The sequence below is a fragment of the Puma concolor genome, chromosome B1 (assembly GCF_028749965.1).
Source record: "Puma concolor isolate L17-30 chromosome B1, mPumCon1.1.hap2, whole genome shotgun sequence".
Classification (NCBI taxonomy): Eukaryota; Metazoa; Chordata; class Mammalia; order Carnivora; family Felidae; genus Puma; species Puma concolor.
This window is the reverse complement of record NC_141670.1, coordinates 132052942-132070169: the sequence shown is the minus strand read 5'-3', so window position 1 is coordinate 132070169 and position 17228 is coordinate 132052942. Positions and strand designations below refer to the sequence as shown.

Below are 17228 nucleotides of genomic sequence, written 5' to 3'. Positions count from 1 at the left end.
TCTTCCTGATGAGTTATTAAAATACCAAATCTAACATGACAATTTATCTTTTTTAAAAAAAGCCCCGACGTGGGGCTTGAACTCACACACAGACTGTGAGATCATGACCTGAGCTAAAGTTGGACGCTTAACCAACTGAGCCACCCAGGGGCCCCAAACATGACAATTTATCTTAAATGCTTTAGTCACTTTAAAAAAAAAAAAAAAAAAAAACATATACACACACACACACACACACACACACACACACACACACACACACACATTACAATAATCCCTAAGCCTGTCATATGCTTATCTTTAAACTGGTTACTAGTGTGCTAATACTAGGGATATCTTTTTTTCTTCTTTTACGTTGCTGATGTGGAAATTTTCCTATTTCCCTAGGATTTCAAAGATATTTGAGACTATTTCAAAGATATCGGAAGCTTTCCTAAGATTCAGTAACCATGCTAGAATTAGAAGAAAAAGAAAGTTATCTCTTAGATTTACAAATTCTGGGTTTTTTATTAGAAAATTTTTTGTCTAGTCATTGCATTGGAATTTGCTGTATATTCAGAGACGGTTCACATAAGGATATTAGCCATCAGGTTGGACTTTCTTTTTACAATTAAAATCTACTTGCTATATGCCCTTATGCCTTTATTTAGAGTTCAAGCCTAGTTTTTAATTTTGTGCAATATTGGTGTTTCCTCACAAAATGATTTGTTTTTTAAGTCCAAACTGCTTGTGCTACAAAACAATTTCCCTGTTATTATGATATATAGGTCTGGTGTATGAATGTTATTAAAAACTCATGCACTTTCATTAGTATATCTTCATTATGTAGAGCTACCTGACTTTTTATCTTTTAGGAGATGCGAGACTATTTCTGCTTAGTTACCACTTCTATTTATTCCACTATTTTATCGCATGTTTCAAACACACAGTTCTGCTCTGTTACATGTGGGGTATGATCACTAGTGTTAATTAACTGCTGGACTTCTTTTCCACTTGGTTATTATGTGTGACCATAAGTGGTGATCAACCTTTTCTGTTTCTGGTACAGAATTTTGATGTTACTACTTTGATGTTTGCAGGTCTTTCCTTTCACTAATGGAAAGAAATACATGTCTTATTATAAACATACATATAATCGGAAAAACAAAATACCTGCATATTAACTATTGAAGACAATAGAAATTAAATATACTTTTCTCTGTATTTACTTTTTGTGTATATTATGAGCAACTTTTTAAAAAAAATGTTTCAAGTGTCTCTATATATATAATTTTTATATTTTATAAAAAAATTTATATTTATATTATATATGTATATAAATATTGTATATATATTTAATTTAACTTCAAGTTAGTTAATATACAGTGTAGTCTTGAATTCAGGAGTAGAACCCAGTGGTTTATCTCTTACAACACCCAGTGCTCATCCTAAACGTGCCCTCCTTAATGCTCATCACCCATTTAACCCATCCCCCCACCCACGTCCCTGTAGCATTCTGCAGTTTGTTCTCTGTATTTAAGAGTCTCATATGGTTTGCCTCCCTCTCCGTTTTTATCTTTTTTTTATTTATTTATTTATTTATTTATTTATTTATTTATTTATTTATTTATTTCTGGTCAGGTTTTAATTTAAATTCCAGTTAGTTAACATATAGTGTAATACGGAGAGAGGGAAGATGGCGGCGTAGGAGGACGCTGGGCTCACCGCGCGTCCTGCTGATCACTTAGATTCCACCTACACCTGCCTAAATAACCCAGAAAACCGCCAGAGGATTAGCAGAACGGAGTCGCCGGAGCCAAGCGCAGACGAGAGGCCCACGGAAGAGGGTAGGAAGGGCGGCCAGGCAGTGCGCGCTCCACGGACTGGCGGGAGGGAGCCGGGGCGGAGGGGCGGCTCGCCGGCCAAGCAGAGCCCCCGAGTCTGGCTTGCAAAAAGCGGAGGGGCCTGACGGACTGTGTTCCGACAGCAAGCGCGACTTAGCGTCAGGGAGGTCATAAGTTAACAGCTCTGCTCAGAAAGCGGGAAGGCTGGAGGACAAAGGGAAGGAGAGCTGCTGAGCCCCCTGACGACAGAGCTCAGTTTGGTGGGGAACAAAGGCGCTCGCCAGCGCCATCTCCCCTGCCCATCCCCCAGCCAAAATCCCAAAGAGCACCAGTTCCTGCCAGGGAACTTGCTCGCTCCGCGCAAACACCCAAATCTGCGCTTCTGTGGAGCCAAACCTCCGGCAGCGGATCTGACTCCCTCCTGCTGCCACAGGGCCCCTCCTGAAGTGGATCACCTAAGGAGAAGCAAGCTAAGCCTACCCTCCTGCCCCTGTGCACCTTGCCTACCCACCCCAGCTAAGACGCCAGATCCCCAGCATCACAAGCCTGGCAGTGTGCAAGTAGCCCAGACAGGCCACCCCACCCCACAGTGAATCCCGCCCCTAGGAGAAGGGAAGAGAAGGCACGCACCAGTCTGACTGTGGCCCCAGCGGTGGGCTGGGGGCAGACATCAGGTCTGACTGCGGCTCCGCCCACCAACTCCAGTTATACACCACAGCACAGGGGAAGTGCCCTGCAGGTCCTCACCACGCCAGGGACTATCCAAAATGACCAAGCGGAAGAATTCCCCTCAGAAGAATCTCCAGGAAATAACAACAGCTAATGAGCTGATCAAAAAGGATTTAAATAATATAACAGAAAGTGAATTTAGAATAATAGTCATAAAACTAATCTCTGGGCTTGAAAACAGTATAGCTGACAGCAGAGAATCTCTTGCTACAGAGATCAAGGGACTAAGGAACAGTCACGAGGAGCTGAAAAACGCTTTAAACGAAATGCATAACAAAATGGAAACCACCACGGCTCGGATTGAAGAGGCAGAGGAGAGAATAGGTGAACTAGAAGATAAAGTTATGGAAAAAGAGGAAGCTGAGAAAAAGAGAAAAAAATCCAGGAGTATGAGCGGAAAATTAGAGAACTAAGTGATACACTAAAAAGAAATAATCTACGCATAATTGGTATCCCAGAGGAGGAAGAGAGAGGGAAAGGTGCTGAAGGGGTACTTGAAGAAATAATAGCTGAGAACTTCCCTGAAGTGGGGAAGGAAAAAGGCATTGAAATCCAAGAGGCACAGAGAACTCCCTTCAGACGTAACTTGAATCGATCTTCTGCACGACATATCATAGTGAAACTGGCAAAATACAAGGATAAAGAGAAAATTCTGAAAGCAGCAAGGGGTAAACGTGCCCTCACATATAAAGGGAGACCTATAAGACTCGTGACTGATCTCTCTTTTGAAACTTGGCAGGCCAGAAAGAATTGGCACGAGATTTTCAGTGTGCTACACAGAAAAAATATGCAGCCGAGAATCCTTTATCCAGCAAGTCTGTCATTTAGAATAGAAGGAGTGATAAAGGTCTTCCCAAACAAACAAAAACTGAAGGAATTTGTCACCACTAAACCAGCCCTACAAGAGATCCTAAGGGGGACCCTGTGAGACAAAGTACCAGAGACATCACTACAAGCATAAAACATACAGACATCACAATGTCTCTAAACCCATACCTTTCTACAATAACACTGAATGTAAATGGATTAAATGCGCCAACCAAAAGACATAGGGTATCAGAATGGATAAAAAAACAAGACCCATCTATTTGCTGTCTACAAGAGACTCATTTTAGACCTGAGGACACCTTTAGATTGAGAGTGAGGGGATGGAGAACTATTTATCATGCTACTGGAAGCCAAAAGAAAGCTGGAGTAGCCATCCTTATATCAGACAAACTAGACTTTAAATTAAAGGCTGTAACAAGAGATGAAGAAGGACATTATATAATAGTGACAGGGTCTATCCATCAGGAAGAGCTAACAATTATAAATGTCTATGCGCCGAATACCGGAGCGCCCAAATATATAAAACAATTACTCATAAACATAAGCAACCTTATTGATAAGAATGTGGTAATTGCAGGGGACTTTAACACCCCACTTACAGAAATGGATAGATCATCTAGACACACGGTCAATAAAGAAACAAGGGCCCTGAATGAGACATTGGATCAGATGGACTTGACAGATATATTTAGAACTCTGCATCCCAAAGCAACAGAATATACTTTCTTCTCGAGTGCACATGGAACATTCTCCAAGATAGATCAAATACTGGGTCACAAAACAGCCCTTCATAAGTTTACAAGAATTGAAATCATACCATGCATACTTTCAGACCACAATGCTATGAAGCTTGAATTCAACCACAGAAAAAAGTCTGGAAAACCTCCAAAAGCATGGAGGTTAAAGAACACCCTACTAACGAATGAGTGGGTCAACCAGGCAATTAGAGAAGAAATTAAAAAATATATGGAAACAAACGAAAATTAAAATACAACAATCCAAACGCTTTGGGACACAGCGAAGGCAGTCCTGAGAGGAAAATACATTGCAATCCAGGCCTATCTCAAGAAACAAGAAAAATCCCAAATACAAAATCTAACAGCACACCTAAAGGAACTAGAAGCAGAACAGCAAAGGCAGCCTAAACCCAGCAGAAGAAGAGAAATAATAAAGATCAGAGCAGAAATAAACAATATAGAATCTAAAAAAACTGTAGAGCAGATCAACGAAACCAAGAGTTGGTTTTTTGAAAAAATAAACAAAATTGACAAACCTCTAGCCAGGCTTCTCAAAAAGAAAAGGGAGATGACCCAAATAGATAAAATCATGAATGAAAATGGAATGATTACAACCAATCCCTCAGAGATACAAACAATTATCAGGGAATACTATGAAAAATTATATGCCAACAAATGGGACAACCTGGAAGAAATGGACAAATTCCTGAACACCCACACTCTTCTAAAACTCAGTCAGGAGGAAATAGAAAGCTTGAACAGACCCATAACCAGCGAAGAAGTTGAATCGGTTATCAAAAATCTCCCAACAAATAAAGAGTCCAGGACCAGATGGCTTCCCAGGGGAGTTCTACCAGACGTTTAAAGCAGAGATAATACCTATCCTTCTCAAGCTATTCCAAGAAATAGAAAGGGTAGGAAAACTTCCAGACTCATTCTATGAAGCCAGTATTACTTTGATTCCTAAACCAGACAGAGACCCAGTAAAAAAAGAGAACTACAGGCCAATATCCCTGATGAATATGGATGCAAAAATTCTCAATAAGATACTAGCAAATCGAATTCAACGGCATATAAAAAGAATTATTCACCATGATCAAGTGGGATTCATTCCTGGGATGCAGGGCTGGTTCAACATTCGCAAATCAATCAACGTGATACATCACATTAACAAAAAAAAAGAGAAGAACCATATGATCCTGTCAATCGATGCAGAAAAGGCCTTTGACAAAATCCAGCACCCTTTCTTAATAAAAACCCTTGAGAAAGTCGGGATAGAAGGAACATACTTAAAGATCATAAAAGCCATTTATGAAAAGCCCACAGCTAACATCATCCTCAACGGGGAAAAACTGAGAGCTTTTTCCCTGAGATCAGGAACACGACAGGGATGCCCACTCTCACCGCTGTTGTTTAACATAGTGCTGGAAGTTCTAGCATCAGCAATCAGACAACAAAAGGAAATCAAAGGCATCAAAATTGGCAAAGATGAAGTCAAGCTTTTGCTTTTTGCAGATGACATGATATTATACATGGAAAATCCGACAGACTCCACCAGAAGTCTGCTAGAACTGATACATGAATTCAGCAAAGTTGCAGGATACAAAATCAATGTACAGAAATCAGTTGCATTCTTATACACTAACAATGAAGCAACAGAAAGACAAATAAAGAAACTGATCCCATTCACAATTGCACCAAGAAGCATCAAATACCTAAGAATAAATCTAACCAAAGATGTAAAGGATCTGTATGCTGAAAACTATAGAAAGCTTATGAAGGTAATTGAAGAAGATTTAAAGAAATGGAAAGACATTCCCTGCTCATGGATTGGAAGAATAAATATTGTCAAAATGTCAATACTACCCAAAGCTATCTACACATTCAATGCAATCCCAATCAAAATTGCGCCAGCCTTCTTCTCGAAACTAGAACAAGCAATCCTAAAATTCATATGGAACCACAAAAGGCCCCGAATAGCCAAAGTAATTTTGAAGAAGAAGACCAAAGCAGGAGGCATCACAATCCCAGACTTTAGCCTCTACTACAAAGCTGTCATCATCAAGACAGCATGGTATTGGCACAAAAACAGACACATAGACCAATGGAATAGAATAGAAACCCCAGAACGAGACCCACAAACGTATGGCCAACTCATCTTTGACAAAGCAGGAAAGAACATCCAATGGAAAAAAGACAGTCTCTTTAACAAATGGTGCTGGGAGAACTGGACAGCAACATGCAGAAGGTTGAAACTAGACCACTTTCTCACACCATTCACAAAAAATAAACTCAAAATGGATAAAGGACCTGAATGTGAGACAGGAAACCATCAAAACCTTAGAGGAGAAAGCAGGAAAAGACCTCTCTGACCTCAGCCGTAGCAATCTCTTACTCGACACATCCCCAAAGGCAAGGGAATTAAAAGCAAAAGTGAATTACTGGGACCTTATGAAGATAAAAAGCTTCTGCACAGCAAAGGAAACAACCAACAAAACTAAAAGGCAACCAACGGAATGGGAAAAGATATTTGCCAATGACATATCGGACAAAGGGCTAGTATCCAAAATCTCTAAAGAGCTCACCAAACTCCACACCCGAAAAGCAAATAACCCAGTGAAGAAATGGGCAGAAAACATGAATAGACACTTCTCTAAAGAAGACATCCGGATGGCCAACAGGCACATGAAAAGATGTTCAGCGTCGCTCCTTATCAGGGAAATACAAATCAAAACCACACTCAGGTATCACCTCACGCCAGTCAGAGTGGCCAAAATGAACAAATCAGGAGACTATAGATGCTGGAGAGGATGTGGAGACACGGGAACCCTCTTGCACTGTTGGTGGGAATGCAAATTGGTGCAGCCGCTCTGGAAAGCAGTGTGGAGGTTCCTCACAAAATTAAAAATAGACCTACCCTATGACCCAGCAATAGCACTGCTAGGAATTTATCCAAGGGACACAGGAGTACTGATGCATAGGGGCACTTGTACCCCAATGTTCATAGCAGCACTCTCAACAATAGCCAAAATATGGAAAGAGCCTAAATGTCCATCAACTGATGAATGGATAAAGAAATTGTGGTTTATATACACAATGGAATACTACGTGGCAATGAGAAAAAATGAAATATGGCCTTTTGTAGCAATGTGGATGGAACTGGAGAGTGTGATGCTAAGTGAAATAAGCCATACAGAGAAAGACAGATACCATATGGTTTCACTCTTATGTGGATCCTGAGAAACTTAATAGGAACCCATGGGGGAGGGGAAGGAAAAAAAAAAAAAAAAAGAGGTTAGAGTGGGAGAGAGCCAAAGCATAAGAGACTGTTGAGAACTGAGAACAAACTGAGGGTTGATGGGGGGTGGGAGGGAGGAGAGGGTGGGTGATGGGTATTGAGGAGGGCACCTTTTGGGATGAGCACTGGGTGTTGTATGGAAACCAATTTGACAATAAATTTCATATATATAAAAAAAAAAAACAACATATAGTGTAATACTAGTTTCAGTAGTGGAATTTAGTGATTCATCACTTACTTAAAATTTAACCCAGTATGAGTGCCTCTTTATGCCCCTCATATCAACATTTCTGTTTAAGTATTATGAACTCTTAACCTTCAACAGACTCAAGCTGTTTAATTGAGCCACATATATATATTTTCATGTTCATATGTCAGAGATTATCCAGGGAGAAGCCATTTACATTGCTTTCCTTAGCCTTTCAAAACTGCCTCTGACTGTTTTTTTTTTTTTTTAGATGAAACTTGTTTTCTGGCAACAAAAGAATGAAACAGAATTATTCTATATTTTTCTTTCCTTTTTTCCCCTTTCCTTAATACCTAAGGAGCCCTGGTTCTTTGTTGGTGGATACTGAGCAGTGAGTATCTGGTTTGCCTGTAAGTGCTGGCTGGGGCCAAAAGTATTGCTGCTGTGGTTGGTCTCTTTTAAGGAGAAATCAGGAAAACATATTTTTAGGTTTATGAATTCACATTGATTTTCTTCTCAAACATATCATGTTGCTGCATTTTCTCTTCTTTGATTATGAGAGTTTACCAGCTTCAAAGACTCCACTACATTAACAGGAGTGCTTTGTAAGCAAGATATCAATGCAAGGCTATTTAGAATTAGGAGATTTAAGAGCAATTCATCTAGATCGGTGGCAAATAGACCCATCCTAGTCCAAAGGTCAAGGGTCACTTACAAAATGTGAATAAAATTGGAACAATGCAGTTAAGTTTTCCAAATTTTATTTGTTCAGTTTCTTGGTGTTATATTCTTAAATTAAACGTAGGACAGGGTTTTTAAATATTTCCTTGTGGGGGTGTCTGTGTGGCTCAGTTTGTTAAGTGTCCGACTTTGGCTCAGGTCATGATCTCACGGTTCCTGAGTTCGAGCCCAGAATCAGGCTCTGTACTGACAGCTCAGAGTCTGGAACCTGCTTCAGATTCTGTGTGTGTCTCTCTCTCTGCCCCTACCCTGCTCGCACTGTCTCTCTCTCTTTCTCTCAAAAATAAAACATTTAAAAATTTTTAAAAATATTTTCTTGTTAAAAAAAAAAACAAAACCAGAAACAAAAAAACACTTCTTCAAAAAATTTATTTGTCAAACTTTTGATGGATGTATTAACTTTCAAAGTTTAATTTTTTTAATGTTTATTTTTGAGAGAGAGATTGAGAGAGAGAGAGGGAGAGGGAGAGACAAAGCACAAGTGGAGGAGGGGCAGAGAGGGAGACACAGAATCTGAAGCAGACTCCAGGCTCCAAGCTGGCAGCACAGAGCCTGACACGGGGATCAAACTCACAGACAGTGAGATCATAACCTGAGCTGAAGACAGACACTTAACTGACTGAGCCATCCAGGCACTCCTCAAAATTCAAAATTTAAAATTCAACCTTGAAAAGATCACGTATGCCTTTGGACCTCTGGAATTCCTAGAACCAGGAGCCAGAATACCTGCTACTATGACATTTTTAAAAATTTTCAAGTAGACTTAGAGTGGTCATAGCTATATAATGAAACCCAAAGCCTCTGTGATGACATTATTTTGCTACTTGTGATATCTATCACCAAACAGAAACTTTTCTCATTTGTACAGTAAAATTGTAAGTTTGGTTATGATGTCCCATCTTCGATCATCCACCAAAGACAGGAGTTTGACTCATGTAAACACCTGGTACCTTCTTCTGGTACCCTAGCTATGTGGGTTGGGCGGTGCAGTTCCAAGTAGAAGAGGGAAATGCTATGCAAACCATAGAACCCTACTGTTACGCCAGTCCTTACTGGGTGTAACAACAACAAAAAGGTGACAGTCATCTATAAGGCACTCATTTCTTTCTTTTCTTTCTTTGTTCCAACTTTCATTGTTTTCTAAATGTTGTTGGCAGTATTAGTTTGCTGGGGCTGCCATAACAAAATACCACAGAGGTGGTGTTTTTAGGTGGCTTAAACAATAGAAAATTACTTTCTTACCATTTCTGTAGGATGAAAATCCAAGATCACAGTGTAGGCAGATTTGTTTTCTCCTGAATTCTCTCTCCTTGGCCTACAGATGGTTCCCTCTTGTGTCCTCACATGATTGTCCTTCTGTTTGTGTTGCCTGAGTCCTAATATTCTCTTCTTATAAGAGCACTAGTCATATTGGATTAGGGCCCGTCCATGCAACCTGATTTAACTATAATTTTTTCTTTAAGGGTTCTGTGTCCCAACACTTCACATTGTAAGATACTGGGTCTTAGTACTTCAGCATATGAATTTTGGATAGAAACAAGACTATAATATTATTCAATGAAATTCAAAATATAAGACTAAAATTATTTAGACTAATTTGAAGCTAGTAAAGCACTACATTTTCACTATGAAACAATTTTTTTTTTTTTTGACAAAATTACTCTGGACTCTCACATTAAGATTCCTTCATTTAGATAGTGCTTAATAGACATTAATACTAGTGTCTTTACCAAATCTCCCTTTCTTATCCCCATTCAACTTGAATTATGCTTCTTTTGTTGTTTTAATACTCTCTTTTGTATTTTTTGAGGAAGACGGCTTATCTTTTGTTGCCTGTATCTTATATCATCTTTTGATGCTATATAAATAAGTAACTTATTCTCAGTAGACTATTCCTGCCACAGTATATCATAAAACTACCAGTAAACAGTTGATTATCTTATAGTTTAAATTACTAGTTACCTTGTAATTAATACAGATAAAATAGAATTCAACATAATGCAATGGATAATGAGTTTTTATAACTTTCATTTGTCGAGAGAAGCAGTTGTATTTGGGGATATTTATCACTTTTGAAACTTTATTGTGTTCTATTCACAGATAACACATGATTCTAAAGTTTAATGATGTTTAATTCTTTTTTTTTTTTTTTTTTTTTACAGTGAGAGTAATTTATTTAAAAGCCAGAGTGTCCTTACTTTCAATCTCCAGAACTAAGGTGTTCAGTGTTCATTTGACAATATTACTGGGCTTTTCTTAATGTGTATTTAGTTCTTTAAACTTAAATTATGGTATCATTCAAATTAGTAGAAAAAGTTGTTCAAGATGTGGTGTCATTTACTACATGTAGCATCGTGTACATTTGTACAAAAGTACAAAACATACTTTTTAAAAATTTCAATCTAATTTTTAATACTGCTTTTTCTTAATATAGTCACTACTCATCTGTATACGTACCTCCCTCAAGAATTCCTACCTCTACACATCACTGTTTCCCCTCAAAACTTCTCTATATACCCTTCTATTTTCCCTCTGAGTGAGAGGAGAAAAGAAAAGAAACATGTAATCTAGCTCTAATGTTTATAGCATTATGAAAGTCAATAATTAATTTTTAATCTTATTGACATTTATTTCTTCTGTTCATCTCTCCCAATCTTAAGCAAATGATTAGGAAATGGTAACTGGATCTTCACTTCCAAGTATGGTCTAAATTAATATCTCACGGTTGGCACTGTATACAAATTTGTTTGAGAAACAGTTCATTAAATGTATCAGAAGAATGTCATTCAGATTTGAAAGATAAATATAAAAAAATAATGTTAAGTTTCAGTTTACAAACTTCTATACATTTGAAAAGCCTTTATATTCTCTTTAGGAGTTTTAGTGAGAGTTAAGATTTTTATAATAATGTTTGGAATTTTTTATTGGGCTGATAATGTTAAAGCCTATGGGATAGTCAAATGACTTCTGGGATTCAGCTAAAACTTTTCATTTCTATTTTTTTTTCTTCATGGCATCTGTATGTGGGTATTTCCTCAATTTTTCAGTGTTTTGGTCTCTAACTATTGATTTTGCTCTTTCTTCAGGATGTTTTGAATAATTTGGGATCTTGTGAACTGGATGAAGATGATCTAATGCTTGATCTGGAATTTTTAGAGGAACAGAATCTTCATCCTTCAGGTGAGTGCTAAATGCACCATAACATACAATTTTGATCCTACTCACTTAGCTTTCATTGATAAACTTCATATTATTTAGGATGCACTCAGTCTTTTCCATCTCCAGTTTTGTATATTATATGTGCAAGGCACATGCTAGGTACCATAGACACATGATTCTGGTGATCTTAAAATCTGTTATGAAATATAAATCCAGTGGGAAGATAATTATAAAATAAGAAAAACCTATTAAGACATTTCAAAGAAGGAAATTATAATTTAACACATAATGGAAAAGTTAGTATTTTCTCTTTCTAAAGGAAAAAAAACAATCATAATCCCATTTTTCATTTATTTTATATAATCAAATGGAAGTTTTGCAGATCAAGGTTTACTCTTCAAAATCTTAGCCGCTTCAGTAATAATTGCATAGGTTAATGTTTTTTTTTTAAATTTTTTTAATGTTTATTTATTTTTGAGACAGAGAGAGACAGAGCACGAATGGGGGAGGGTCAGAGAGAGAGGGAGACACAGAATCCGAAACACGCTCCAGGCTCTGAGTGGTCAGCACAGAGCCTGATGCGGGGCTCGAACTCACGGACCCCGAGATCATGACCTGAGCTGAAGTCGGACGCCCAACCGACTGAGCCACCCAGGCGCCCCTGCATAGGTTAATGTTGATACAATAAAGTTGACCTCAAAATTAATAACTGCCAATAGCAGCAACAAACATACACTAATAAACACATAAATACACAGAATTGTAGTATGAGATAAAATCATGTTGAATGAATTAAGAAGGGAGCCCATTATATTTGTAATACTTTAAGTTTATATCAAAGCATAAATTGCCATGTCTTCAAATACAAAAATTAATCCTCTTGAAGTAAGTTATAAGAATTAATTGTATATTCAAATTTAGATATTTGAGTACAAAGACCAGCTCTTACTTACTTTTGTAATATTGCTTTTAACACCTTTAATGTAGTCATTTTCAAATTAAAGTAGAAATAACATTAAACTGAAACTTTAAAATCTTAGTCTTACTGCATACATTTGAGAAAATCAACAGATTGGATTTCAGTGTCCTTATTTTTAACTTTTTGGAATTAGACATAATGTCTAAGATTATAATTTTTTTTGTTTATGCACTATTTTTATATTATAGATAATACATTAAAAATTATCAAAAGAAGGCAATGCTTATATTTTAAATTTTACAATGTTTATATTTCATTACTCTGTATTATAGGCTAATATCAAAAGAAGCTACTTAAAAATTTTTTCTGTTTGAATATGAATTTAGAATAATCATTTTTTTTTTTTTTAATTTTTTTTTTCAACGTTTTTATTTATTTATGGGACAGACAGAGACAGAGCATGAACGGGGGAGGGGCAGAGAGAGAGGGAGACACAGAATCGGAAACAGGCTCCAGGCTCCGAGCCATCAGCCCAGAGCCTGACGCGGGGCTCGAACTCACGGACCGTGAGATCGTGACCTGGCTGAAGTCGGACGCTTAACCGACTGTGCCACCCAGGCGCCCCAGAATAATCATTTTTTAAAACAGTCTTCCAGCAGTTGATTTGACAGATACTCTTTTAAAAAAATGCAGATTTTTCTCACTTTTATACAGATACAATACACAATTTTGTCATTTATGTGTATGTATCTTAAAAGAATTACATACAGCGAAAATGTACACCCTCTTGGAGGGAAATTTGTCAGTATTTAGCAAAACTATATATGCATTTGCTTTTAGATTCAACTATCCAACTTCTAGAAATTTAATCCTAAAACACTGAAACATATAGAGTAATGTATGCAAACAACTCTTCGTTACAAAATATTTGTAATAAATATTCTTCAATAGGACATTTGTTAAATATACAGTGGTATACTAAGCAGTCATTTAAAGAATAATGAAAATGTCTGTGTGTGCATGGCATGGCTGTCAGGATATGTTGTTAATGAGAATTTTGTAGTGTTAGATTAGACTGGTAATACCTAAATTCACTGATCACTAACATCCCTGAAAGTGAACAACTAGACATTTTGTCTCTCTTAATGCAATGCCTGGAGAAGTACATAGTAACACCACTCCTGCCCACAAGTATTTCATTCTACTCAATTCTTTCTAATAAATTGTGATTTTATAGGAAATATTGGGATGGGGGTGGGGGACAGTGAATGTTAAATAGCATGATGAAATTGCCAGCAACCAAATATGAGAAGTGAGGAATTCTACAGGATAATGGTCTGGTTCTTTAAACAAATAAAGTGCATGATAAAAATGGGAGAGGTGTTGTAGCTTTAAAGAGGCAAATGCAGGGGCGCCTGGGTGGCTCAATCTGTTAAGTGTCTGACTCTTGATTTCTGCTCAGATCATGGTCTTGCAGTTTGTGAGTTTGTCCCCAAATGCAGCTCTGTGCTGATGGTGTGGAGCTTGCTTAGGATTCTCTCTCTCCTTCCTTCCTTCTCTCCTTCTCTCTGCCCCTTTCCTGCTTGTGCTCACTCTTTCTCAAAATAGATAAATAAACTTAAAAAAAAAAAAAACAGGCTATGTGACATCTTTGTTGGCACATTTCTTGAAAAACTTAAAACACTATAAAAGTATATTTCTTGGTCAATCAGATAAATTTGAGAAATGAATAAATTATTACAGAAATATTTTTTTATTTTGTTGGGTATTGAACATTTTTGTTTTGTTTTATTTTTTAAAGAAAACTTTAGAGAGATGCATGTGGTTGAGACAACATGATATCTGGGGTATACTTTGCCAACATGCATGGATGGAAGAGGGAATAGATAAAACAAAGTTGAAAAGTTGTTGAAAATTATCAAAGCAGAGCAGTAGGTGTTTGAGGTGAAAGGTTCAGGTATTAATTATAATATTTTCTCTGTGTTTTGCATTTTTAAAGATTTTCAAAATAAAAAATAAAACTAATAATTAAAAAGAATAATAGATAATGTAGTGATCTTAGTTATGTTTGGTAGGCAATTGTGATAAAGAGCTAAGTGTGACTTAGCTCAATTTATTTGCTTGGGAACAAAAACAAACGTTATTTTTGTAATTAATTAATAAGTTTTTTAATGTTTTTATTTATTTTTGAGAGAGAGAGAGAGCATGTAGCAGTGAGGGGCAGAGAGAGGGGAAGGAGAGAGAGAATCCCAAGCAAGCTCTGCACTGTCAGCACAGAGCCTGATACGGGCTGGAACCCATGAACCATGAAATCATGACCTAAGCTGAAATCAAGAGCCAGACTCTTAACCGAATGAGCCACCAGCATCCCAAAAGTTTAGTTTTTTTTTATTTTCAGAGAAAGGGAGGTGAGGAAGGGGAGAGAGAGAGGGAGAGAGAAAGAATCTCGAGCAGGCTCCACATTGACAGTGTGGTGCTCAAACTGAAGAAACCGTGAGATCATGACTTGAGATGAAATCAGGGGTTGGACACTTAACCGACAGAGCCATACAGGCGCTCCTAAAAACAAATATTTTTAAATCTAAATTTCTTGTTTTATAAAGTAATGAGTGTTATGTACTTTACTGTAAATAAAAGAATGATATGTTAAAAACTGTAAATGTCCTGAGTCTACTTCAGGATGTAGATAACTTGGTTAAAGCCAATACTAGAGTACCCTTTGAATCAATGGAGTCAACCACCTTTTTATAAAGTAAATGATGTCATTTTGCATACTTGAAGTACAATTCTGATAAATGAAATACTCCTTAGAGTAACTTGGGTGTGTTGAATGTTATTTACTAAAATATTTTTTGAAAATCTATTTCACTTTGGATGTCATATTGTAGGGTTTGAAAAAAGTCACAACTATCTGTTTATGCACATTAGCTCAGAATGAATTTCTGCTTGAATAGGTGATACAATTTATTTTTTTAAGCAACATGATTAAAGGTCTTCTTAGCATATAAGAAGCTCATTGATAACTGATATTGATAAAAAGCTCATTAATGCTAATCATTTTTAAATGATGATTTAAATAAAAGTTATTTTTAAAAGTCTGGAAACTAAAATAATGATACCTTTAAATTCTGTTATTTACATTAGTGAAGATCATTGGAGGGTTTAAAAAAATTTGTTAGCGTAAAACATTTCAATTTTTGGCTATAGAGTCCTATTAAAGCAAAGATTTATAGCAATTTATAGTACAGGTTAATGTAATGGCCAAGATGATTTTTGTAAAACCCCAGAGAAATATTTTTATTTTGAAAACATTCGGTCAAATATTTTTAGTAATTTTCATGTGTGACATTTATAAATTTTATTCAACTTAACATATAATTATTAATGGTTAAATTTGCAAAGACTAGAGAAATCCTCATAAATAGAAAGTGCAGAATTTCTGCTGTCCCTTTCACTACAGTAATTTGTATATAGTAGATGCTCAATTGCTATCTATTAATGTGATTTTATTTAATACAGCCAGAAATCTTTGGCCATGTATATAGTGAGTAAAAAAGGATTAAAAAATACAAACAAAAATTAGTAAAGCTCAATCATTTTATTTTTTTCTACAGAAAATCAAACACTTTAATTAGGAAATCTATTTACCACACAGAGTTTGAAACTCTGAAATCAAAAAAATTCCTTGCACTTTTTTTTCAACATGTATATATTGGACAGTGCTCACATTAAGTGATTTAACGTGCAAAGAGACATTCTAATGTCAGTAGAATGCATAATGAGTGTACACAGTTAATATTCATATAATATTAATCATTGTTAGTTGATGTATTACTTGTAGTATTAGGGATATGAACTAAAGTATATCAACCAGGCAATTAAAATAATCAGAACAGCACAAACAAACCAGAAAAAAAAAAAATTTAGTTGTGTGGTTCAAAGTTTTGTTATAGAAATGTCCATGTACTTGCATGGTTAGATGTGTCTGCATATTTCATCATGTTGTTATTGAATTTTGTGCTTATGACTGTACCTGCCTTGATAAAGATGGCTATTTATTAGTAGTCATAATAATTTTGGAGATCTTTTCATATGCTTTTTATTTCATTCTTTGCTATCTGTATTTTCATCTAAAAGTGAATTGTAAATTTACACTTAGGTTTGAAAAAGTGTGTTTTGACCAGTTCCAAATTGTCCACAATTTGGAAAAGTTCCACAAATTCTTTAAATGTATTAATGTATATATGGAGTCTAAATTAACACACTCCCTTCCTAAAGGGAGAGGTAGTATAGATCATAGTACACATGAAGTATGTGTTTTATAGTGCAGTAAGTGGATATTATTAATGAAAGTAAGAAAGGACAGTTTCAATGAAGGAAAGGTATATGAATTCAAAGTGAATTCTCAAAAGGAGACTTGCCTTGAGGAAAAAAAATCAACTGTTCTGAATAATTTACTTTGATCTTGGCATTATCTAATTTTATCTTTCTAAATTCTAATATAAAAGCTAAACTTTCAGATTAAAAAGCCTATGGATAAGCCTTCCAGATGTTTTTAATATATTTTCTTGAATTAATGCTTAAATTACTTTTCTGGAAAATATTTTTAATAAATAATTAATATGTTTCATGTTTCAAATACAGGATTATCAATTTGTTTAATGCTAGGCATTCATTTCCCTGTGGTAAAATATTATATTTATTGTTTTTTTACTTAATAAATTATTTATAGTGCAAACATGACCAGACACAGTTTGATTAAAAAATATGCTGACATTTATATCTTAATTAAAAGATAATTTTGTGA

The 17228-nt window shown here is 36.1% G+C and overlaps 1 protein-coding gene across 7 annotated transcripts in view; it reads left to right on the top strand.

The window, feature by feature from the left end:
* The window catches only part of CCSER1 (coiled-coil serine rich protein 1), a 1329329-nt gene that overhangs the window by 235708 nt on the left and 1076393 nt on the right, over positions 1-17228 (top strand). For all 7 annotated transcript variants that reach the window (XR_015250351.1, XM_086704581.1, XM_086704578.1 and 4 more), the window contains one exon: positions 11430-11523. Coding sequence is in view for 6 of the 7 variants with exons in the window: in XM_086704581.1 (XP_086560707.1) it covers positions 11430-11523 (94 nt within the window). In the remaining variant the exon portion in view is untranslated. The remainder of the gene's footprint in view (positions 1-11429; positions 11524-17228) is intronic.